Source organism: Eleginops maclovinus, chromosome 13 (assembly GCF_036324505.1).
Source record: "Eleginops maclovinus isolate JMC-PN-2008 ecotype Puerto Natales chromosome 13, JC_Emac_rtc_rv5, whole genome shotgun sequence".
Classification (NCBI taxonomy): domain Eukaryota; kingdom Metazoa; phylum Chordata; class Actinopteri; order Perciformes; family Eleginopidae; genus Eleginops; species Eleginops maclovinus.
The window spans coordinates 20749302-20774822 of NC_086361.1; the positions used below are offsets into that span (position 1 = coordinate 20749302).

Below are 25521 nucleotides of genomic sequence, written 5' to 3' on the forward strand. Positions count from 1 at the left end.
AAACACTCCAATCCAGCATGTCGTATACAGACGATCAGCACGCCAAATACCTTTTACTATAAATACAATGTTTAAATGGTTTGAAAAAGGGCAATCAAATATGTATTGATTTTACCAGCGAAATTCTGTATACGTATAATGTATAAGAACATTTACAAATCCTATTTTCTTGTTTTGTTTAATATTTTCCTTTGAATGCTTAATTGAACCCTTTTGAATTATATTTAGAGTAAAAAATAAATCTGATACTTAGAAATTCAATTACACTCATAAGGGGATTTATTCCCTGTGAACGATGTACGCAATAGTTTATTTTCTTATAATGGTAATTATATTTTTCGTCTACTTTTCTTAGTTCTGTAGTTGCCCCCGGCACATTCAAATGTTTGTCTTTATGCACCATTTCTATACAAGAGCTTAAAGTATCTACAAAATTATTACATTATTTTCAACAGGAATTGTGGTCTAATGTGCATGAATGTTAGAAACTGACAGATTATAAAATGGATATCCAAAGACACATGCTAAGGTTGTTGTCTTCCTCACACTGAAAGAAGCATTTACACAAAGCCAACCAGCAACGCAAATAAACACTGTTACATCCTTTATTAACAAGAAACAAAAATATACAGGGCCAGATAAAAGTACTGCAAAAGACAAAATAAGGAAACATCTTTGGTTCCTTGTCACGGTCACTGAACCTCCACACCCCCCACAGGAGCAGAGGCACAGCGAGTCTGATCTGTGGGACGATGAAGAAGTACGTTTGGAAATGACTGATTCTACAAGATGCTACATTTTAAGAAATACATAAGAATGTCTGAAGATAAATTGACATGTTTGTGTCAAACTACAATTCAAAAGTCCAATAACATTTCCTCTACTTATGGCTCAGTCACTGCTCCATGTCAAACACTCCGCTCAACCGAGAGGCGATTAACAAGGTTTAATCCAAAGCAAAGATAAGGATCTGCTGTGAGATATGTAGTCTGTTTATACAATACATCCATGCAGGACAGTGGAGATCATGAGTTTACATTCTCAGCGAAGTGCCTGTCGAGTTGAGACTGCCACAGAGTAAAAACCAAAAGGCAAGCGTTGCATAGAGGTCCTTGAACATTCTCGAGTTAAAACCTGATTACAAGCTACTGCAATTATCAGGGCTGAGAGGACACACACACACACACACACACACACACACACACACACACACACACACACACACACACACACACACACACACACACACACACACACACACACACACACACACACACACACACACACACACACACACACACACACACACACACACACACACACACACACACACACACACACACACACAGCTTAATGATGCTAACAACAAATGAGCTCTGATAGGCTAGGAATGAAAATGTTGGTCCTAAAAGTAACACGTTTTCAAAATGAATAAAAAAACGGCTTTATTTTTAGTGGTGATACATTTCAATAATAATGATCAAACAATAAATACAGACCACACAAACGAACGCTGTGGAAATGAAGAAGTGTGATACGAACAAAAACAAAATGTCTCCTCAAAAAGGTCTACAAGAACTGAAAACGTGTAAAACGGGAGGAAAACCCAGAAATGTCCGTTAATAATTATGAAGAATTCTATATTATATATATGTTACTATGATTTGGAGAAGATAGGGACGTTATTTGCTTCCTAATACAGAAAAGAACTGGAAAAAACACTAAATTAGAAGCTATGAATCACACACCTTCATAGCACATTGCGAGGACACGCACACACACACACACGAACACACACACAACCTCTGATGCCCCCTCTTGTCACATTCCTGCCTAGCTTGTGTCCTCCCGAGCAGCTCTGTTATAACGTTGCCGTGCAGTTCTGTGTTTGAGTCAAAAAGGGAATGTGTATTCAAACAGCGAAACAGACGGATATTACTGGAGCCTTCATATAAAAAAGGGAAGTCTTGGTCAAGTTGGAGAAAGATGAACAGAACTTGAAACGTCTCTGGGATTTATTTGTTTGGATTCAGTGCAGGTTGTGTACTGGAAGCTGTGTTTCAAACACTAACAGCAGCACGTGGTAGCGCTAATAGCATGGAGTAGCTAATGTTTCCTGATAATGAACAAGACTGATAAACTGATTCGGGGGGAAATTAGGTTATTATAAAACCTGTAAATGCTTTGATTGAACAGTGATCTTAACGAGGGGTTTCACAGTATTGGAGCTATGGTGACTGACCGATGAGGCATCTTCTCATCGCCGTCTTAAAGCCTGCAGTGCATGCTGGGAGGAGACAAGTTAAGCTTGCTTTCTGATCTGTTTCTGGACCAGTGTTTAACTTCAGCTTCTTCCAGCAAAGGAGGAAGCGGGCGGGGGGGGGGCTAGCAGGCTGGTGGCTTATTGTAGGGGGGGGGGGGTTTGACGCTGCTTTGCTTCATTCCTGTGCAGCGACAGACAGAGCCTTAGCTTCCTCTAGCAGAGCGTCTGTTCCAGTTCTGGCTCACAGTGGCAGGAGTGGGAGCAGTGGGGGGCGTCCGGGACATGGAGAGAGTCTGTGGGTGTGGGAGAGGGGGAGTCGGTCCCTGGGTCGGAGGCGGTGGTGGTTACTGCTGCGCCTCCCTCTGGACAACTGAGGTTCTGGACCTTCTTGTTGAGCTCGTTGCGCTCCACTTTCAGAGCCCGACGCAGCTTCTCCAGCCGCTGGACTTTACCCTGAAGAGCCTCGAAGTCACGGTCCCGCACAGATTTCTGTACAACACAGGTATAGAAAAGTCAGAAACAAAAACAGTTTTTGCAGCTAGATGATATACAAGCACTAAGTAATACTACAATTCAAGTCATGAGATCCTACAGGCGGGAAGACAGGAATTAAAATACCCAAAATATAGTAAATAAGTCCATTTTATTCAGCGGGAAGGAGCATTTCTGTTCAGAGTGTGACAATAAAACAAATTGTACCTCCTCTGCCATCTCCAGCAGAGCCTTGTTGCTGCTCTCCCACCTGGAGCGATACATGGCCGTCTCCTTCTCCAGCTTCTTGATCTTTTTAGTCATCTGTTCATCAAAGGAAATAAAACCGTCACATCCAGCAAATTGTAGACACAAATCCCCCCTCCCTGTATCATACACTCCCCTGGACTCCTCACCTTCTCCATCTCCTGTTTGAATGTGGTGAAGACCTCGTTGCTCTTGGACAGCGTGGTCTGAAACTCTTCAAACTTCTCTGTGTACAGTGAGAGCTGCAACGACAGGAGGGATCAAGTTAGGATGCAAACGGTATAAAGAAAAGTTATTAAAGGAGGAGCAAAGGCTGATGGGAAACCTGCTGCTTAAGGTGGACTTCCTGCTGCTTCATCAGCTCACACATCCTCTGAGACTCCACCGCTTCTTTCAGCAGCTGAGCAGAGGAAGGAAAGGAGGAATAATCGTAAGCATAAGTCAGGATTTGTATAGGGTAGTGTGCGAGTGCCTTTCAGTGGATCCTTACAAAGTGCTTCTCTCTGTCGTGGCGCTCCTCCGACTCCTTCAGCAGCTCCTGGGCCTGCTGCAGCTTGGCGTCCACCAGCTGCTGCTGCAGGTCTTTGTGCTTCACCACTTTGTCTATGTGCTGGGGTCAGAGAAATAAAGAGCCCGTCACACATCCAGTAAACACTCATTTGAGTTCTCCAGTAAAGAGAACTCCCTCACACACACCTCTTCTCTGAGTTTGTACTGCTCATAGAGCTTCTTCAGTTTCTCCGCCAGCTCCGTGTTCTCCTGTCTCAGGCTGGCGTTCCTCTCGTTGTGCTGCTCCATCTGAGCCTGGATGTCGTTCAGGGTCACCTGGAAGTGTGAGGTCACTTCCTTCCTCTTCTCCTCCTCCAGGCGCGTCCTCTGCACCCCCTCCTCCTGCAGATAGGCAAAAGATGAGTTAATGTTGCACGATACTTCTGTTGAAAGCTCTCGTCAGCATCATGATTCTCGAGAGATCAATTCTGATGAGGAAATCATATGCACCTCAAAAATCTGTCAAAAAACCACTTCATTTAATTTTAAGAACCTAAAGGAAATGCATCTAAGGAAGGAAGCTTATCGGATGACTCAAAGTGCATAAACATAAAGGAGCTGGACCTGAGCGGCTATGGCTGCAGGAAGTCAAAGAAAAATGCAGCAGTGTTTCTATACTCCAGACATGGGGGGTGTTCTGGTACCTTGAGGGTGCGGTTGTGTCTCTGCAGCTCCCGGCAGAGACTCTCCAGCTTGCTGCGAGCGAGGATGGCCTTGCTGTGCTCGTTCCTCAGGTTGTCCTTCTCCTGCACCACCTGGTTCTGCTTCTTCTGCAGCACCCGCATCTGCTTCATGGTGTTACGGTGCTCCTCCAGCTGTCACAGACACACAGAAAGGACTTTAAAGGATGTCAAACACCTTCTTCATAACGTGATTAGAGCCCAAACAACAGGATATAGGGCTGCCGATATGAAGAACCTCAAATATCCCTGATATGGTGATGATAGTGTGGGGTTGACCATCAGTGAAATGATGTATCTTTACTGTAATACCACCTTAAACCAGGAAGAGGCAGACTTACAATGTTAGAATATCCTAAATCTAGAACAATATTCCGTCCACTATCACAACATCGACATAATATCAACATTTTGCCCTAACACGGGAACAACACGGAGGCTTTTCCTCTACATTAAGCCGATAATCACACTGCAGATCAGCTGTGACACGCTGCCAAATCTGTCCATAAATACTCCCTGGAGAATCCACAGCCCCAGAGGTATCCTGAGGGCATCACTGGAGCTGCAGAAACTCTCAGGACAGAGCTCTGCATTGCACCAGTCTGTCACAGATCCCTGCACCACCTTCACTGCTTGTTTGCATAGATCCTACTGACCTGTGCTGGTTGTTTAACCGGAATCATACAGTTTCATCCACTTCAGACACACTCATCTACAACCAGAGGAACGGGGTTTATTTAGGTCAGCTATTATAACCTGCTTATGAGTAGGGAATGTAGATTTTGAAACCAAACAGCCCTGGAAATCTCTAGAAGCTACAGCACCGTAATCATTTATTTCATTCAGCAGCAGTGAAGGTACCGAAGGACGCATTTCCTTTCTGTGTTCTCCCTTCATGGAAGCCACCAGGTTTAGCTGACTTTGAATAAAAAGGAAAACCGTTTCCAGGAAGCACTCACCAGCTCAGCGTACTTCTTACAGAGGCCTGCTAGCTTTTCATCGGGGGTGCTCAGTGTGTTCAGAGTCTGCATGAGCAGAGTGATCTCTTTGCCTGCACAACAAAGGACCAGAGAGAGAGGACAGAATTATACGGCATGTCAGAAAACTGAACAGAAATAGTAGTATTGAGCAAACTAAGAACATGAAGTTGCGGTGCAGGAATGAGTCCTGAAACCTGGAAATGAGTCAGCATTTTACCACCATTGGATTCCCCAATTGTGATTTTTTTTGGGAGGGGGGTTTGGGCCTACAAAGATATGTCATCACTGCACCATTATGAATATGCTAAACATTTCAGGTTAGTTGTTGCAGCCTCCGCTACTCTGATGACTCTATAACTATGAAAAGTTAAAGAAGTATGCTTCTCCTTACCCAGACCCTTCACCTTCTTCTTGTCCTGAGTCTTCTTTTGCTCTTTCTCCCCTCCGTTACCGGCCCCGTTGGCTTTGCCCTCTGGCTTGCCACCCCCCCGCTCACTGCTCAGGCCGTTGAGCACCGGGCTGTGTAATTGGCCGTTGGGCATAGTGCCACCGTCGTCTGAGATGCTCTCCCGACAATAGATGCTGAGGATATCCTCCAGCTGCCGGCTCAGCGCCTCCGCCATGTCAGACTGAGAGAGGGTCGCCTCGGCAACTACATGCAGGGAAGGGAGAGGAATAAAGGACTTTTTAAAACTTTTTGGACTCAAGCACGACCAGCCTCTTAAAACACTCACGATCGTCAATATGCTTTCTTGTGATGTAAGCGATCCTAAACACGAGTTTAATGTTGGATTTCTGCAGTTCTCTTGTCACACTTTAAGCACTATGGGGTGTTACCTCCAACTAAAAAGCATTTAAACGTTAATCATTTCTGTGATGACTGATTAATAAATATTAAGGGGCTAATGAAGCAAACTGTGATACCAACAAATATAAAAGGGAGTATTTAAGCTCATTTTCATCTCGACACACAATTTGAGTCACTATGGGAACATTTAGAAAGACCTTAAATGTAAAATAAACACATTATTTTCTTGTCTATAAATACTGCTCCAAATATGTAAAAGTCATGAGTAAAATTATTTTTCAATATATTTCACCAGGGTGTTTGCAGAGCTAAATGCATCAGTAGTGAAAAGGTGGACCAATTATTAAGAATGAAGGTTTCTAAAGTCACAACCTACTTTGCAGATGTTAAAAACTACGTGCAGTCTTTAAAAAAGTAGGACCTGATATAAAAAATAACCCTTTCAAACACAGTGAAAAACTACTCCCTACTGAGCATCTTATTAAAAGGTGCTCATGTTACAAAATTGCTACTGTTGGAAAATACAATTTGCGATGTAAATAATTCAGACTCTACCTTCACTTGTTGCCTCATCCTCTTGCGGTGTGTCTGTCTGTGGTGGAGTGTCCTGCAGCGGTGTGTCCGTCAACTGAGGTGTGTCTGTCTGTGGTGGTGTGTCCGTCTGTGGTGACGTATCCGTCATCTGAGGTGTGTCCGTCTGAGGCGGTGTGTCCGTCAGCTGAGGTGTGTCCATCTGAGGCGGTGTGTCCGTCTGTGGTGGCGTGTCCATCAACTGAGGTGTGTCCATCTGAGGCGGTGTGTCCATCTGTGGTGGCGTGACCGTCAGCTGAGGTGTGTCCTGCAGCAGTGTGTCTGTCTGAGGTGGTGTGTCCGTCTGAGGGGGTGTGTCACTTTGTGGCGGCGTGTCCTGAGGCGGTGATTCTGTCAGTGGCGTCTGTGCTTCAGACTCTTTAGGACTGTCTAAGCTGTCTTGAGCAGCTGCAGGTGCCTCCATCCCTCCTGCTGTAGCTGGATCCTCAATGCCCTGGGTGGCAGACTCTTCTGTGTCTTGTTTTTTCATCTCTGATATCTGGAACAAGTAGAACAACCTGTGATACTGGCAGTAACAACAAGGAAACATCACAGAGAGGATCATGTACATACTTGAGCCATTACTTTGAACTCATACTTTTGACTCGGGGTAATATGTCACGTAAAAATGTTTTTTGCACCGAACAATGATTCAGCTTTATGATCCTATCAGTAATAATCCTGTATTAGTCCCCTAGCAGGGAAATGTACAGTGGTGCAGCAAAAGTGGCATAGCATGTCAAAAAGGCAAGCAATAATATAAAAGAAAAGCAGACATTAGTTATAAAATACTGATAGCATATTAAAGTAAAAAGTAACTGAATGACCAGCCCTTTAGCTAAATAAATCCGTCCTGAATGTTGCTGACTATCCTCTTTCGCTTTAGAGGAACATGTTACTTTCGTATTAGCAACACACCAGTCTTAAATGTAATAGCTGAGAAAGTATTCGTCAAAGCTGTACTGTAGCTCAGGTATTAATAAGTGCCTTGTAATAACTGTGTGATGTTAAATACAGGAGACACATGTCACTGTGTGTGTACGTGTGTGACAAATAAGGTTGTTTCCATACTCTGTTAGTAATTTGTACAGAAACTGCCACTTGTTTAACGAACTTGAGACTTGTTGTATCAAGTTAACTAGGTTAAGTCACACCTTTTCGGTACAAAAGCTACCTGTAACAACGTTAATAACACTAGTTTTAGCTTGGCATGTGCATTTAAAAATGTCATGGAAAATTAAAGGTACATTTCCTATCACGTGTAGCCACTAGCTTTCGTTTATTCACCTGCTATCGAGCTTTCACATTGCGTTAGCTAGAACCTGCTAACCTCGCTAGCTCCAGATGCGGCTAACAGAAATTAGCTTGCACGACTACCAGTTAGCTCATATATAGAAGACACACGTACAAATAAACAAAGGTTGACTGTACATGTATTTTTCTCTTAATTATATCCCGCTCTCAACTGTGTAAGGGAGTTGTTTACCTTCAGACTCAAGGAGGAAATAGCTAATGTGAGAACAGCATCAACAACAGCGTGAGGCAGAAAAAACACTTCCGGTCATAACTTTGGATTCTTCTTCTTCGTTTACATTCTCCGCTGATGCTCTGCTGCCATCTACAGGAGATATACAAAATAAATATATGTTTATAAAATAAATAAAAATAAAACACTAATATTAATATTAATAGAAAGTAAAAGATAAAAATATTAAAAAACAAAATATATATATTAAGTGATAAAAACATAAATAAATACAATAACTGAATCAATAAATAAAATAATTAGGATACAAGTACATATTTTAACTCACTTTCTTCATTTCTTTGATTATGCAACCTGACATTATTGTTATTTATCATTTCTTTAATTCATGGGTGGCCTAAGACTAAAGGTTTTCCCTTAAAAAACATAAATTAAAAATCCTTTGTTGTAATACTAATCGTTTTTATGTTGTATTACATTTATTAAATATTGTGTCAAATGAAGGGAGTTGGCTTACACATGGCTTGTACACAAATGTTCCACTTCCAACATACAACCTACCTTGAAATGAAGGAAGGACTGGTAATTGTACTCGGTCCACAGCTGTATATTGTAATACACCACCATATCTTCACAATGAATGCCAGTAATAAAGGAAACACTTTCTTTAAAGGGTTGCAACATTACTTTATTCGTTTCGCACAGTATTTCCACTGAACAACTTTAAACTCAATATACTTTCCTTTACATTTTTAATATTGTTGCTGTTTCCTGTATGTTCATGTTTGTGTGTCATGTTCAGTTGAAGTGTATAAGTTTCTCGTCACTCATTCATACCGTCGGTAAAGTCAAGTCAAGTCACAGTTGATGTTTTTTTAAAGATGGGTAATTTTGAGCAAAATGAAAAATCATAAACAAGAATAGAGAAAATAAATACATGTAAAAGAAATGAGAAGACCAGAGCAGAGAACCGGACTGGTCAGTGATGGCATATGAAAAGTATTTTTACAAACATGTAACATTGTAAACATTTGAAGCACAGACAACGTTACTTTCCCAAGCCGAGCGTGGCTTTAGATTTTGATAAAGACATGAACAGCTTCTAGGACGGAAGACAAGTCAGGTTTGAGATATTTAGTGATGTCTGTTCATTCCCCTTTAGATATCAAGGGTCCTGATCAGGCAGCCTGACTAGGACAAACCTTTAAACACAATTATCCAAAAATATAGCCCAGAGAATCCTGATCAGGAAAAAGATCAAGAAAAGCAGAAAGGCTTGAATCCTCTCCTCCCATTTTATATTTGACTTCCTGTGACATGTTCTAGTGAGGCTTTTTTCTCCACTTCTCAGAAGTGATTAGAATTGCATCTGAATCCCTGTCAATGTATCAGAACATACATATAGTTTAACTTATAATACTTTTTAATGTAAATCACTATTTCTGAATCCCAGAAGTCAAGTAGTTGCCTCTGTTAGCTCCACCCGGCTGAAGGAGGGTCACCTCAGGTGGATCGTTGCCTCTGGGGGGGCCTGATTTTGGACAATATTTATTGCAGTCTTCAGGATTATTTTGCAGATTTCTCTAACTCCCCAAACATTTCTTGAACTTGAAATAAAACTGAGAAGAAAGGGCTGAGCTTCTAATGAAAAGAAGTGAGCTTTAAATTGCATGAAGCTATTTCTTTTTCACAAGTCAATTACACAAATTGAGTTTTGAAAACAAGACGTCAAGTAAATCAATTCAACCCGCATTCAGGATGACACAACTTTGGTAAGCTATGACAGAAAACGTCAGTACGTGCATTTGTCTGCTATGATAGTCGCTTGAGTTTCCACAACTTGCACCATGTGCCACGTCTAAGTACATGTCCATCAGCGCAGAGTTTCTCTCACACACAGAGGGGCTGGCTACAGGCTCTGACTGCAAGTTCTCTTATCATTTTATACTTTTCACCGCATCAAATCAATTCTTAAGACTCCACATAGCTGCAGCTTAGCTTTGCACAGTGAAAACCAGCTCAAGACTGTAATAGTGGGGGGGTCATCACACCAATAGACAAGCAGCTGGAAAGGCCTGTTTTTATGCAATTACTCAAGTAACCCCCTCCCCTTTTTCCAGATAATTAAACTGCCTTAATTCAATTCTTTTGTTTGTAGGCGCCCACAGTAATGCATGCCACTTTTCCCAAAGAAAGCACGGCTAATAACGTAACTTTAAAGATAAGGATAATAGAGCAGCAATGTTCTGCACAAAACGTGTGCACATTCAAGTAAATAAAAGATATAAAGAAGAACAAATCTCTAAGTCAAAGACAGATACATAAGAACCTCCAGTCTTTCTTGGTCGGATTGGCACTTTTGTGAATAGGAGTGCATTTTCTTCTTCAGAAATATAAATATTTTTCCTGGTCGATGCACGGATTTTTTTTTTTTTACTGTGTGTGTATATAGATATATAGATATATATATATCTATATATTGATATCGATTTTTTTTAACATTGCAATTCTGGCATTTTTTGTAGGCCAAGCACAGAATTGGCCATGAAATCCAAGACTTCAGTTATAAATACTGCTCTACACATCTGTCATGTAGAGAATAGTTCTTGATGCTCAATTATTCATGATTTCAACTCTTATGTCTGCTGGGAGCACGCGTGATCTGTGGATTACATCTCACTGACCCTAGCAGATCAAAGCTGCATGTAGCAGTATGATATTCTGCACTGTGTGTAAAAATTAAATAGTGACACCAAATAGGAAAAGTCGCTTTTTATCCCAAATAATTGCAATCATAAAAGAAATTTGGTTGCAAATAAAGATTTTTGAGGAAAGTGTATCCCAATAGATAAATCTGTAATATTTTGTGTCGATAATTCTGTTTATGGTTGCATGATTTCATGCTAGAGCCGGTCGAGTATTCCACAGAGCAGATGGCGCTCCCAGACTCAGACAGGGACGCAGTCATAGAGTCAATCAACCTGTTCCTCACAGTGCCCGTCAGTCATCACACAACCACAGTTCTGCTCCATCCATAAAGCCCAAAAAACCCCGAGCCGGGATCAGCTTCTGTCCCACGCAGAGCTGATCCAGGGTCAGGGTTTACAGTCAGCTAGTTTAATCCATCATAAGTCACGTGGCTAGAAACAACAAAAAGGTTTCCATGAGACCTGTGAGCATCGAATCACCTTTCAAATTCTGGGAGAATCTCTAAAACGGAAAGTCAAAACTGAACAAGAGCAACTATTTTTTTTTTAAATAAGGAAAAAAAGTGCTCAGAATGAAAACAAAAAAAAGCCAAAACGGCAATTTTTTCAAACTTCAGAAAATTAAACTTCCTAATAAAATGAAAGAACTTTTTTTTTTCACTCCAAAGACCATGGGAACTTTTTTCTGCTGCTAGCCACTCATCTGTAAGAGGTGTGTGTACAGTGTCTGCTGGTGTTGTATGCAAGTGTGCATGAAGTGTGTGCAAATATATATTCATATATAATGCAAATACATTGTAATTCAAATATAGACTCGTACTTGAATTTGTGATTTAGGGGCGTCACTCGTCTGAGATGTATCCCTAGCCAAACCCGGGTTTGTTTTTAACACCCCCGAGGGGACAGACTTTCCTTTAAAAAGGCAGAGGAAAGTATTTACATCACCATCACAACGGACCCATGCTAAATCACCAACAGCTTGAACTCCCACCCCTCCAAGATAGTGATAAAGAATGCCACAGGTTACAGATCGACTGTAGCACTATACGAACACCACCACCGTCACTACACTAGCACTGACACCACCAGTCGTGGCCCAGCTTTTTTTTTTTCTTTTGTATTTCTTCACACTGTTTTCGGTCTCTCTGTGTCAACTGTGTGTGTTTGGCCAGGGATACTCAGTGACTGTACGCAGGGTCATATAACACCACGCAAGAACCCCATCACATCCAGCTGGGGACGGGGAAAGGGGGGGCACAGCGCCTCCACTTGCCGCATCTCGTCTACTTCGATGAAACTGTAGCGGAGTCTGGTATTTCACCCCTTAAACCTCTGTCTAAATATAAAAATATGAATGGTTCTGCTGCTGTGTGAAGGCACCGCCCCCCCCCCTTGACCCCCAGCTGTGCCTCATTTAATGGTTAGATCACTTCATAATCCATATTGGTATTAATAACACAGCACACAACGAACATTGGATCTCTAACTATACCACCCTCCAAAACTGGATTTTTTTTTCTTCTTCTAGATCTTTAAACGAATCCTCTAAAAAAAAAAACTGAAACCAACACCTTTTCCAACAGCTCATCCAAAACCCTTCCTATGTTCAGGTAAATGTTTACACTCCCCCCTCCTTTACATTTGTCCCACTAACTCAAATGTTAAATATAAAAGGGGGAAAAAATGTTAGAGGCAGGGGAAAATTAATATAAATCACACTTCTACCTTGGGATCAGAGACCAGCACTAAGCCTAAATAAAGAAATCACTAAAAAAAGTTGAAAATAAATGAGTGTCGGCGGGGAGAAGTAACTAAAGCAAAAAAGGACCATGTAACTTTTTTCCCTTTGTTTGAAAAGGGTCGGACTGACATCAAGAGCTAGGCATTTCACCTCATGCACCCCCCCCACCCCCCATCTGTGTGGACTTTGCATGGGGCTGCATGGGTAATCCTGAAAATAGGAATGTCCCATTGGAAAATAAATGAGTTTATATAAAGGTTTTACCGACAAACCAGTGCTACGGGGGTCCCTTCTTCAGTGTGATGCAGTCTGTGTGGCTCTCTCCCATTGGCCAGATATCACTGCAAGAAGTCAGTCCACTGCTTTGAAGAAAAGACAGATTTTTGTTGTTGTTGTCTGGAGAGCGGGACACTTTTCCTCCGAGAGGTGTGTGTGTGTGTGTGTTTGTGTGTTAACGGCAGGGGGTGGATCAGGGAAGAGGGGATGGAGGTTTGACCCCGGCTTCTAAGGGTCCTCCATGACATAAGGATGTATGGGGGGGGGGTAAAAGGTGTGATTTAGAGGAGAGAGGTGGGGACTTATAGCTGGAAGCCCTCCATGGGGGCCTCCTGAGCGGGGAATAGGAACTGCTGGTTGGCTGCGTCCACCTGCGGGGCGAGGCTGTTGTCCTCGTCCTCCACCCCGAAGTAATGCTCGATGAGATCGAAGGCCTTCTGGTAGATCTCCTGGTTGTCGTGGCTCTGGAGGAACTCGATTTTGTCAAGACCTGGAAGCAAAATAAGCGCTACATCAATATGTTTTTGTCAAAATGTCAAATGTTCCGAATCAAACTGTAACTGTAACTGGTAATGTTTTATCCTCTAATGTGTGTGTGGAAATGGTGCGGTACCGTATGCTTCTTCGATGAGGCTGCAGTACGGGTTGACTCCGGTGCCGCTGTTCTCCTGCTTGGCTTCCTGCTCGCCCAGCCTCAGGATGTTCTCCAACCCGTTCAGAGCAACCTGAACGATCTTAGAGTCCATCACCGTCAGCAGGTCACACAGCGGCTTAATGCAGCCCAGGTTCACCAGGTATCTGTACGCAGACACACACATAACACACACATGCACGTTGCAACATTATATTCAATGACAATGCTAAAGACGGGAATAGAAGGGCTTTATAATTTCTCTTAAAGCGTCAATTCATTTTTTTTGGGGGGGCTTTTTGCCTTTAATCGGATAGGACAGTGGAGAGTGACAGGAAAGTGGGAGAGAGAGTCGGGGTGGGATCCGGAAAGGACCACGGGTCGGGAATCGAACCCGGGTCGCCCGTATACGGTGCAGGTGCCCCAGCCAGTTGCGCCACGGCCGGGGCCATCGACATATCTTTTTAGAAAATGTATTTGATCTTAAAGATAATATGTTAATTATGCTTAATTCTAAAACAATTTGAGTCAGGCAACATCGCCTACAGCGTGTCTGAGGGGATGACTCAGCTCTAATTCTGACCTGATCTGTTCTGGTGTTCCTCCGGAGGTTGCGTTGGTGATGGCCCAGGCCGCCTCTTTCCTGGTTCTGAATTCTGCTTTCTGTAGGATGTCGATCAGCACTGGGAAGATGTTGGCATCAATTACCGTCTGTGGGGCAGGAGGAGATTTAAAAATCAGGGCTCCAAAAAGCAGCTTCAGCACTGCTCTGACATCATCACAGATCTTGAGGTCTGTAAAGGGGAGTGTGTGAGTGTGTGTGTGCGTGTGTGTGCACGCGCACATCACCTGTATCTGTGCTCTGTTTCCTGCTGTGGTGTTTGAGATGGTCCAGCATGCCTCTTTGCGGATGGACTCTTTAGCACTGCTGAGGAGGTGCAGCAGACAGGGCAGGGCGGAGCAGTTTAACACCACCTATAAACAAAACAGAGAGGGTAAAAAAACTGTTGTTTATGATGAGTATAAAAAACTGAAAATGAATACAGTGATTCACTGGTCCAATGATGACATTTCAGAATCTGAACACACCTAATGTTTAAAACAAATAGTCGTCTGTCTTGAATGTGTCTCTTCTTAAAAAAAAGATACTTATTTTACTCTGCCAAAACCAGAAACCCTCACCTGTGTCTGGATGTCGTCTCCAGTCACGATGTTTCCTACAGCTCTCAAAGCAGGCGAGGCCACCTTGTAGTCTGTGTGCCTGCAGGAACAGTTGTAAGTATTTACAGGTCATATTCAGCGTGAGGGCGGCAACAGAGAGGGCAGCTGGACTTACATGAGAAGCTCTACCAGACGCCTGCAGACGCCCGAGTCGATGACAGCTTGGATCTTATCATTGGGGCCGTCGGAGAGGTAGGACAGGGCCCAGCAGGCGTCTGCCAGCAAGTCTGGGTCGCTGCTAAATAAAAGCCTGGACAGCACGGGCAGACAGGGGGACACCTAGACGGCAAAGACAGGATGAGAAACAACATCATTTTAACTACGCCATGAATCACACACAATCGACAAGTCAGCTTTCTCAGAGCAGCTCGGCTACGTTGTGTTGGATCTTTCTTACACTCGCCAAAATATGAGTTATTTTTTTATATAATGGAGCCATGACTTCTGGCCTAGGAATGCTGCGTTATAAACCTCAGTAGACTATTTAAACAATGATGTTTCGCAATACATCTATATCTTCTGTATTTTTGCAATGTTATCTATCTTATTTCAGTCCATGTTTTGCATGGATTGAAATGAACGGTATATGCCTGCTGTGGCTGCCACATGTTTGTATCGTAAAATGCAAGAGATTCCATTCTCTAAAAGGATCAGAGTTTTTGGTGATCATCATGGGTACCTTTTCAAACGCAGGTGGAGGGTTTTTTCCTCTACACAGATTAGACAGAGCCCACACTGCGTTCCTAGTCATGGTCAATCGAGTGGATTTGGTCAGAAGCCTGAAAGGACAAAGAAGAACAAACCCCAGGAAATGAGAGAGGATCTGGAATATGTAAACACAGGTAGGACACTTAAGGCCTGAGCCAAAGAGGACGGGCTTACATTAATAATGGTGGAAGAATTTCGCAGTTCAGCACATAGTCTCTGCACACCGCACTGTCCCCTGCAATATTACCCAAGGCCCAGACAGCCTGCAGGAGGAAACAACGTTATGTATAAGAGAATGGAACAAACAAGCCAAGATGGACATGACACATCACACCAATCCCACGGTGGGTTACCTGTTCCTGGACGTCTTCGAAGTCTGAGTTGAGTAGTTCGATGAAGATTGGCACTGCTCCGGCCGCAATCACAGTCTTGGTCTGCATGGATGTGCCGGATGCTATGTTGGTCAGTGCCCAAGCTGCCTCAAACTGCAGGGCAAAAAAATGATGCAGGAAAATCTGTTACATTTCAAATATATTTTACCACGAAGCGTTAACATGAGTTTTTATTAGAAAAAGGTGGAAAACCTCATGCGGTCAACAAATGATTTCCATTTCTGTTCATTCTACTTTTTAAGCATTGGAGATAAGATAACATCTCAGTGAGCTGTGCCGAGATTTAAAAATGATGGCCGCTTAAAAACTAGTCCTGCTAGTTTTAGATTCTATCCGAGTCCAATGCATTTTTTGACAACGTTACGAGCATGCCAGGTGACACCAATTGTATTATCCCACTTAGATACACGTTTTAAGCACGAAGGATTGCCTAACTGTGCGAGTGCGTGTACAAACTGACCTGTAGTGTGCAGTTGACGCTCTTCTTCAAGAACTCCACAAATCTATCCACCACTCGAGCTGTGTTTATAACTTCATCAATCGGAGGGTTGGGCTCTGAAATAAGAAAAATGGATTCAGTAATCTTGTCTGGTTCATTGTGACCTCCTGACTGACAGCACAGGTGTGTAGATTCACTGTTAAACGATAAATACCTTTGGAAAGGAGTTTCCTGAACTTTTGTGTTGTGGCGAGCTGAAGCTCTGGGTCCTCCGAGAAGAGCATCTCAACCATGTCTCTGGTAATGACTCCTTCCTGCAACAATACATGCACAAGCACTTTCAAAACTTGATCCACTCAGGGGGCTAGACAACACAAATAAAAACATTGGTCCTGTGTGAGCTTCCTTTATCTATTATGAGTGACAGGCATTAGGAGAAACAGACACTCACTGTAGCTGGAGAGCTGAGGTATGAGTCCACCAGAGGACTCTCAAACATGGCTTCCTCTTCGTTGAGAACGTCCACATTCCTCCTCTTGAAAAGCTGTGAATATAACATAGTTGGAGGCATAATTAAGCCAGACAATGTAAAGTATACATAAACTACACCCTGAAATAATCTCAAACGATGTGAAAGTATCACCACAATCCACTCAATTAGGATATTTATCACAGCCCAAAATGACATCTGGCTTTATCCCACCACAATTTGGTTTAATACCTGTTGTTCTCTTTTCTGTTTCCTGAGTTGGATGCCCTCCTCCTCTCTCCTGCGCCGCATCTCCTCTGGGTTCAGTGCTTTGTTCTTGTAGCGGTTCATCCTGTAGTTGTTGTCTTTGGCCGGACTGGCTGACGGCTCTGATTGGACACAGAAACAGGTAGATATCAAGATTTAAACAACAACAACAACAACAACAACAACAACAACAACATCATTATGGCTTCAAGGTGATTATATTAACAAGTCCATCACGTGAAAGGAAGAGCAAGTGAACAGAGAGTTTGCGTTTGTTTCCATTGACATGTCTAATAATAGGTCAAGGTAATGACACAGCATGTACACAGGTCTATTTATAAAAGCTTGCATAAATAGGCCGGTTTAAACTGGACTCTACATACCAAAAATGCGCACACACAGAGATACCACACAAACATACACAGCTATGCTATTCATCAACCAGTCCGTTGGCAGTCAGAACAAACGTATTTATGCAATTGAGTTAAATCGCAGAGCTAGCGTAAAGTGGTGCCCACACACACACAATTTGTGCAGTCATGCCACCAGAAAAGGGCACCGGGCAGATCCCTGAGTCACCCAGGGCTACAGGGGGGAGAAAGAGAAGGAGGGACAACTTTTAAACCTGCCACCAACGCAAGGTGGTGCCAACTTTCGGTGCCAAAAGTCCTCCCCCCCATTGTAACAACAGGAGTTTACAAGGGTAAATATTAGAACAAGTGGCTCAAATTGAGGTCATGTTATGGTTTGAGGCTATTAGCACAACCAGCCTCATGAAAAGCTTATGCATGTGTGTAATGGGCCCAGATGGTGAAGCCACGGGCGTAGACCGCACACGAGAACAGGTTGCGGCTGGATGCTCTCATTTCTGTACTGCGTGTTGGTTGGACTAGCTGCTGTATGTGAACTGCACCCACTGTTTACTGGTTGGGCTTGATGGCACAGAAATAGCACTGCAGAGGACGTGTCTGCGTTGGCATTTCAGAGGAGACCCTAAATACAGCAAGGAGACTCTGGAGGAAAACGTAGAATGGTGAGAGGTGTTTTAGTGTATAGATTCAAATAGGACAATCATGTTGCTACTTAAACTAAATGGTATATAGCCATACTGTTTAATTTCTCCTAGTTTCAGAGAGTTTAAGTAAACTGCTACTGATATTTCCACCACTTCCATAAAGCCATTAAACCACCAGATGAACCTGGTAAAAAACAAAAACTGAGGGTGTTCAACTTACGGACAATTTGAGAGGGCCGAAGCAGCATCCTGTCACAATAACAACATGATCTGATATTTGTTTGTATGTAATATTTCCATTTGACATTTAAAATCAAGCAATACATTTTTGGGACAGTTTGAACATACAAGTTAACAGTAAAATCACACTGAATTGGAGAAAATGTAGCGGTTGAAAACACAAGCACAATCATAGTCCTAAGGAATAGTCTGGAAAACATGGGGAGCACCGGTGTCACACACTAGAGTACAGTTTGCTGTCAGATGTCAAAACTATTGCTTAGCTGCCAAAGAGTGTTACATTTTGTGCTTTCATATGGAATAAACAAGGTTAATGATTTGTCAGAAAAAGTATAAAAACGCACATTGAATATAATCATACAAACAGCAACGTGATGTTCACCTGTATGCAATATGCAGCAGTTTGTTAGATCTACATTGTACGAGGTTGTTATATCTCATGTAAATATTCCTCTTTATTCTCTTCATCAATGTTAAACATTTTATTTATATAAAGTTATATTATATATGATCTCTTATAACCCTTTTCCTTAAATAGTGTACGTTGGAATCACCAAACACCATGCACATTGCTTGCTAATATAGCTTAGTTGACGTTAGCATTAGCTGCTACGCACACCCATCTGTGTCTAATATATGGGACTATTAAATTGTGTCTTCTTATGAATGATGTTTAATAATCTTTTTTTAAAGTAATTAAAAGCATATCGGCAAATAACAATCTCTCTACCCGGACAATAACACCTGACACACAGCTAACGCTATACAACGTTTGACATGTACACTACGTAGCATTAGCTCAACGGCTAATATTAGCAACAGCTGTATGCAAAGAAACACGAGATTGGGAGCAATTAGGAAATTAAACTTTAAAAAAGCTGGCAAGCAAGCAAATATGTGGACATAACTTACATTTAGATTTAGGCAACATGTAGCTATATGCTTCGTGTGTCTTCCTAAATCGTAATAGGGTGGAGCTAATTAGCTTAACTCTTAGCCAAGTTTCGTTAAGTTGGCTAACAAATGGCACATTATTTGGCTGTATTTACCGTGATATGACATATTATACATTATGGAACACTGAGCTAAGACGATATAGTGAGCTGACATAATATTAACAAAGAGAAATAGCGTTAAACAGCAACTCAATCTGCGCTAATGTTACTACGTAGCATCTTAAACTTGAGTTAGCTCACTAGCTAGTAAGTTAGCTAAGTCTTTAGCTAAACAACAGTGACAGGAGAATTTTAGTTTCGTTAATCCTGATGTAAAAGCACAATATGTTAGCCCGTAAAGGAATGATCTTTAACCTTGATGTGTCAAACAGCTTACCCATTTTGTCGTGTTGAGTGTATCAAGTCGTGAAGGTGGGAAGTAATTTTAAATCCTTTCTCTCTTCTAGCTTTCCAGAATTTGCTCCTGTAAGCAATATGTCTGCCGGAGACGGAAACGTCAACGTCTAACAGCACCGCCAGCTTCCTGCCACCAGAGGGCGGACCAGCTTCACAAAACACTCCTCACATTTAGCCACCTTAAGTAATGTCTAACAAGAAAGCAAACAAACTCAAATATCTGTAATCAACAGTCGTGCTAAGTAGATTCACTCAAGTACTGTACTGACATTTTGAGGTCACTTTGTACTTCTACTCCACTACAATTCAGAGGTAAATCGTGTACCTTTTACACATTTAATACCTTTAGTTACTTTGCAGATTTGGTTTAATTATGTGAAATATAATCAACACTTTAATAAGACTTCATTACTATTATTCTGAAATGGGCCAATCTGCATAATGAGTACTTTTACTTTTGGTACTTTACGTATATTTTGATATTCATAATTTTTACTTTTACTTCCATAACATTTTCATTGCAGGGCTTTTACTTGTAACAGAGTATTCTTACACTCTGGTATCCATAATGAATTAAGTGCTGGATTTATTCTCCAGTAGATAAATTGCTCATCATTACCACAGTGTTATGCATAATTCCATCTTAATACGGCGTGATAGCAGTTAGTGAAGGTGGGAAACCAACACAGGATTTTACATTATGGCACTTTCAAAATCACTGCTTTTCACTAATCTTTTCATTTTGTATACCATCTGGCATTTAATTGAACAGAGAGCGTCTTCCTCCCTGTGTGTGTGTTGGTTCCCCAGTGTTTTCTCAAAGTGAATGTGACAGAGTAATACAGGTGAGGTGCATCCGTGGTCAATTTGCTGGGAGCAGGTAGTGTTAAATTACTGCACTATATCGTGGTTCAGCATTGTCCTCTGACAACAGCCTTGGGAGATACACCAGAAAATACTTTAGGGGGCAATGTTGTACAAATAAAATGGAAGCAATGGGGCATTCACTGCTATCAGGCTGCCTTTTCTCCTATTAAAAAGGGTGTGGGAGGTCAAGTTAACTGTAGAGCAACCAGATACTTTTCCATGATTGCAATTTCTTAGCAGACAAGAACCAATATTGTTCATAGATCCGTGTCTCACAGAGATACCAGTGGCTCTTGGCTGCACTCGGCGAGCCCCGACGGCTGAGAATTCACAGTCATCAGCAGGTGTGCTGGCACAGAGATGAATCAAAAGACACTGCTTGCTGAATAGCAGCTCTCCACTGGTATCGAATAACACAAACACATAGGAGAACTTGACTAGTCTGCAGGGCTGTAGCTTGGGTTCATCCAATCTGATTTCACAGGATCCTCCTTTTGAGAGTTCTTTACCTTTTTTCATTTCCAGGCCTGCTGAAGCACATCATACAGCAGCCACCACTTTGCAGGGAAGCAAAGGCTATCCATTAGTCAATGCCACAGAGTAAAGACGGCCTCTGTAATGGAATCATAAGAGCCGAGCAAGGCGTGTAACCGAAGGGTTTTAAACAAGAGTAAAGTAGACAGGTCACTTGGTCACTTCTGTCGAGCACCCACTCACCATCAGCTCCTAATGCAGATATAATACACCCTGCAATCAATACCCTCATTCAAAGTGCTGTAAATTAAAAAGAAAGAAAGAACTAATTCAACAAACAGGAAGACCTCTCCTGCTGACCTCATTAGTGGCCATTGCCTGTCTATGCTGTGTAAGCAATTTAAAAAAACCACAATGCATTTTTAACAATGCTGCTACAGCAGGATGAGAGCTACAACTAGATGTTGATCAAGTGCAATTTCATCAGCATGAGTTATTAGTGGTTCCTGGCCACACAGCACAGTGTTAGTGAATTGTATTTCTTCAGCAGACGCTTTTCTTTGTCCACGTTTCGTCCAGATGAAACATTCAAAAGAGCTTTGTCCAGATTTTGGAACATCTCTGAATGCTGACTGCTTTTCTGACAGTCAAAATAAATCATTTTCATTTGTAAGGACACTGTAGTTTATCCAGTGGAGACATTGTCATATGCGAATATCTGCCCTGTTTTGCATCATGTTCCTGGTAATAAATCCATTATAAAACATCAAGCAGGACTCAGATCCCTGGACCTTCAACAATTTACGCTTCCCAGATAAAAATGTAGCACAAAAAGAGGCTGACAACATCAAGGAGCATGTTTGCAGAGTGAAAATCTCAATTATGAAGCGTCAAAGGCAGTTTAGTTTTGATTGTGCTTATTTAATTGCACAACTCTGCCCCTTTTAAACTGCTGCTTTAATTCAATTACACACAATATGATAATAAGGCCGGTTTGCTGAAATGTGAGAATGTGGTGGGCCTGCCTGTGGGGGTGGGGGGGGAGAACATCTGCATGGCTCGCTGCTGAATGCTTTGTGCGAGAGTAATAAAGGGTGAGAGAGATAACGCCATGGGGGAGGATAGTGTGCGGCGAGTGCAGTGTGTCAGTGCATGAGGGGCGTGAATGGAGAAGAGAAGATATGTCTTCATAATATAGCATTGAAAATCCATTCAGGGCTGTCCATCCCTTACTTTTTTATCTGACGACTGGGGTCCTCTCAGTCTCTGTCTCCCTTTCTGACATCTACCAGGTGGCGGGGCCGATAAGTGAGATGCTGAGTAGGTGATTTTAAAGTATTCTTGTGGATCGTTCAATCATTCCTTGTGTGTGAGAGGGAGATTTGTGGGAACCATTTGAATACTAATGTAGAATTTAAAACCTCACAGGATAAAAGGCTCCTACGGACAAATCTGTAGTCGCAGGGACTAGAAATGACAATGTCATCGAGCAAGTATGGCAACCACTTTTCATTCGAGAAGACTAGAGCCGCATGGGATCTCACTTTAACTGGGAGTCCTGGAGGGATAATCGTTCTTAAACCACAATCCAATCGCACACAGAGCTATTGGACAAGGCTGAGCTACTCTTTCTTTCAGGACCCTCTCCAGAAAACCATCATCCAGAATAGAGCAGTCTTCAACCTACCCAAGTGCTCCAACACTAACCCACTCCTCCGCATCCTTCACTAGAGATGGCGGCAGTAATCCAATTCAAGACATCGGTTCATGCTTATCGATCTCTGAAAGGCTCAGGTCCTTCGTCTGTCCCGAACATCGTCAAACCGGACAACCCAGTCAGTCCGCTATGCTCCGCTACTGCCAAATGATTTGTTAATCCCTCGATGCAACAGAATTCACTTGCTGTCCTGGATCCACAATGATGGAACAAGCTCGTTATTGACATCAGGACAGCAAGAAACTCTACATATCTTAGTGCAGACTGTAAACTTATGCGTTCAGACTACTCCTTAACGTTAGTTTCTAATTATTTCTAAATGCAGTTCTCGAAGAAATTCAGTATATCTGCTTCAGTTGTTGTACTTGAAGGAGTTTTATAGAATGCTCTGGCTACTTTTGCGGACGTTACGTTTTGAACACTGTATAAAAGACTCCTCTGCAAACCTAGAAAATGTGTGACAAATCTAGGGATGGCTCATCTGAGCTCCTGGGATAAGTGTGAGGTTTTAAAAAGGAAAATGTGATTTTTATCACAGTACTTTGGTTAATTGTGAGACATGTTTTGTGTTTGCAGTCCTTTAAAAGTACTTTGTATTTATCGTTTATTTGGTAGGGACAGATACAATATACATTGACAGACTGAAAACAGCTATCCGATGCAAGTATGATAGTGTTTATAGCGAATGCTGGTTTGCAACACTCATCCCTAGAAGGGCTTTTATGAAACTAGGAAATTACAACAGTGAGGTAAAATAGAGTTAAACAGAATACAGCACGATACAATAATGCGTACATTAAAAACCTTACAACTAGACATAGGTCTGTTTGTTGTTGGATTAACCAGGATTTGGTAGCTCTCTTAAAAGTGGTGGAGTTAGCAGCAGATTTCAAGAGATCAGGTAGCAAGTTCCAGGACTTTGTTCCTTTCACAGAAAAAGCTGTCTGAGCAAAAGATGTTTTGCAGACTGGGACCTTACAGTTGCCACTAGAAGCTGCTCTGGTGGATCCGCCGCAGCTCTGTAATCTCTGGATGTATTCGCAGAGATACTGAGGAGCAAGTCCATTTACACATTTAAACACAAGCTTTACATAATGAAAGTCAATAAAATGAGCAAAACTTAAAATCTTGTATTTCCTTAAAAGGCGGCAATGATGATACCTTATTTGCTTTTTGTCCAAAAGCTAATTATAACCACACATGATCCAACATGCACTGATATAATATAAATAACCTCCTTAAGGTTCATATCTTATATTAGCCTTCTCTCTGCAGAAATACCTGCCAAGCTTTTTTGTTTTCAAAAGAGAAAACCAGACGTATGCAAGTTGATTTGAGAAAATGACCAAGAACCGCACACCAATTTGGTTTGTATTTCTCTTTCAACCACGAAATTTTACAACCTTTTCTCTCGCAATAGAAATTCCAATACCGTACCTGAGGGTTAAAGCTATCTACAAATACGCATCCAATACAAAAGCTTTCATCATCCTGTTAATTGCTCATCAACCTGAACAAATGATCGTGTGAAATGGCCGAGAGATGTCACAGCGTCTGATGCCAAAGAGCGATATACACAGAGGTTTGGAAGGGGGGGGGGGGGGTATTGCATCAGAAAACACTCAGGGTTGCCAGCAGAGTAGATGAAGCAAAGAGATCAATACGGCACAGTCATTGTTCACACTGTAATTGATGGAACACGTGGCTCGCGAGGACTTCCTCTCGACCCTTACAGGCTCATTTCAGCCCAATCGAACCGGCTCAATCAGGCCTATTAACTCAAAGTGCTTTTATCTACCTGGCCTTGCTGTTGGTATTGGAAGGTTTCTTTATTTTTAGACTTTCTATAAGTAACAGTGTAAAAAGAGGCTTTAGAGAGATTCCAACCAAGCCTTTTTCTATTAACCGTACAGCACATTCAGCCCTTCTGCTGCGAATACTCCCTGTAATACCAGCACTCTCAACTCCACTACTTGTCACGCTTCCTCATCAGAAAATGTAACACAGAAATACAAATAGACTTGAAATTATTCAGTTCGGACTCGGGCTGGGATGGTTTAATTAAAGCCGTTTGATGTTTGAGATGCAGTCTGGCTGGTTGTGATGTAAGAATGGGGCAGGAGTGACCATAAAGGTGATGTGTATGGCTGTGGATGTACTTGAACACCTAACTACCTCACTCCAGGCCTCCCTGCGGTGCCCATAAATCCAACCTGTGATTGGAGAGAGAGGGTAATGAGGGGCCTGGTGCACTGTGAGGCCACACACACACACTCGCAGACATGAAAACACACTCGGGTTTCTCCGTAAATAACACCACCACTGACCCTGACAGCGGTCTGATCCTCTCGGTCCGCCACAATCACCTTCCTCCAGTAAATCTATCTAATTAACTCCGCAGCCGAAACCGAGGAGGAGTCTCTACTCCGGTCAATCAGCTTTCTGCAGCGTAATAGTTTGTGACAGGACACAAAATTAACTGAATAAAATTAAGTCTTTTCACTCTTGCCTTTCCCCGCAGTATTAATTGTTGTTTTCAAAAGCGTTGGACGTGTGGAATTGATGGCCGCGGAAAACAATTTAGTTCCAGGCAGACAAATGGCTTTCAAATTAACTTCAAAAAACGACGCCTGGCTTTTCCTCTGACAGCGTGTCACTTATCGGGATGTTTTTCTGTAGTCTGCATAACGCTGCACGCTGCAGTTGCTTGTTTTTCAAGCGCTCTGTTATTGATATAACTAAAGATTGAGGGGAAAATGGGAAAAACTGCGCGGCGTGATGATAAATGGATTAGAAAATTGCCTCGCTGCCCTTTCCCTGGCCTGAAACGCGCCTCTCTTGTTCTTAACTGTTGACTCGGACCAAACCAAACCCGACCTCCGCTGACCTTTTGTGTGTAGCCTCCGAGTAATTGAATGAGAACCTGGATA

At 42.2% G+C, this 25521-nt stretch overlaps 2 protein-coding genes across 2 annotated transcripts; both read right to left on the bottom strand.

Moving 5' to 3' along the window:
• Positions 1 to 589: 589 nt before the first annotated feature.
• txlna (taxilin alpha) lies at positions 590 to 8171 on the bottom strand. The gene is given in 13 exon segments (XM_063900086.1): positions 590 to 2491; positions 2494 to 2752; positions 2963 to 3058; positions 3151 to 3243; positions 3327 to 3401; positions 3492 to 3611; positions 3698 to 3892; positions 4195 to 4365; positions 5190 to 5281; positions 5602 to 5862; positions 6574 to 7087; positions 8075 to 8135; positions 8137 to 8171. Coding segments are annotated over 13 exon segments (2007 nt in total). The 5' UTR covers positions 8154 to 8171; the 3' UTR covers positions 590 to 2438.
• Positions 8172 to 8746: 575 nt separating this feature from the next.
• On the bottom strand, positions 8747 to 19655 carry kpna6 (karyopherin alpha 6 (importin alpha 7)). The gene is made up of 14 exons (XM_063900085.1): positions 19514 to 19655; positions 16912 to 17048; positions 16642 to 16734; positions 16405 to 16504; positions 16212 to 16306; positions 15713 to 15844; positions 15534 to 15622; positions 15331 to 15430; positions 14767 to 14930; positions 14613 to 14691; positions 14280 to 14405; positions 14014 to 14141; positions 13413 to 13597; positions 8747 to 13289 (listed from the first exon to the last, which is right to left on the bottom strand). The coding sequence occupies exons 1-14, from the start codon at positions 19515 to 19517 to the stop codon at positions 13102 to 13104; spliced, it is 1620 nt and encodes a 539-aa protein (XP_063756155.1). The 5' UTR covers positions 19518 to 19655; the 3' UTR covers positions 8747 to 13101.
• Between the last annotated feature and the right edge of the window lie 5866 nt (positions 19656 to 25521).

What these genes read in the sequence shown, in the direction of transcription:
- kpna6 (XM_063900085.1), bottom strand. An exon ending in CTCCACCTGCGTTTGAAAAG is followed by an intron (nt 14,931 to 15,330) that starts GTACCCATGATG and finishes TTTGCCGTCTAG; the next exon opens with GTGTCCCCCTGTCTGCCCGT. An exon ending in CGTCTGGTAGAGCTTCTCAT is followed by an intron (nt 14,692 to 14,766) that starts GTAAGTCCAGCT and finishes CTGTTCCTGCAG; the next exon opens with GCACACAGACTACAAGGTGG.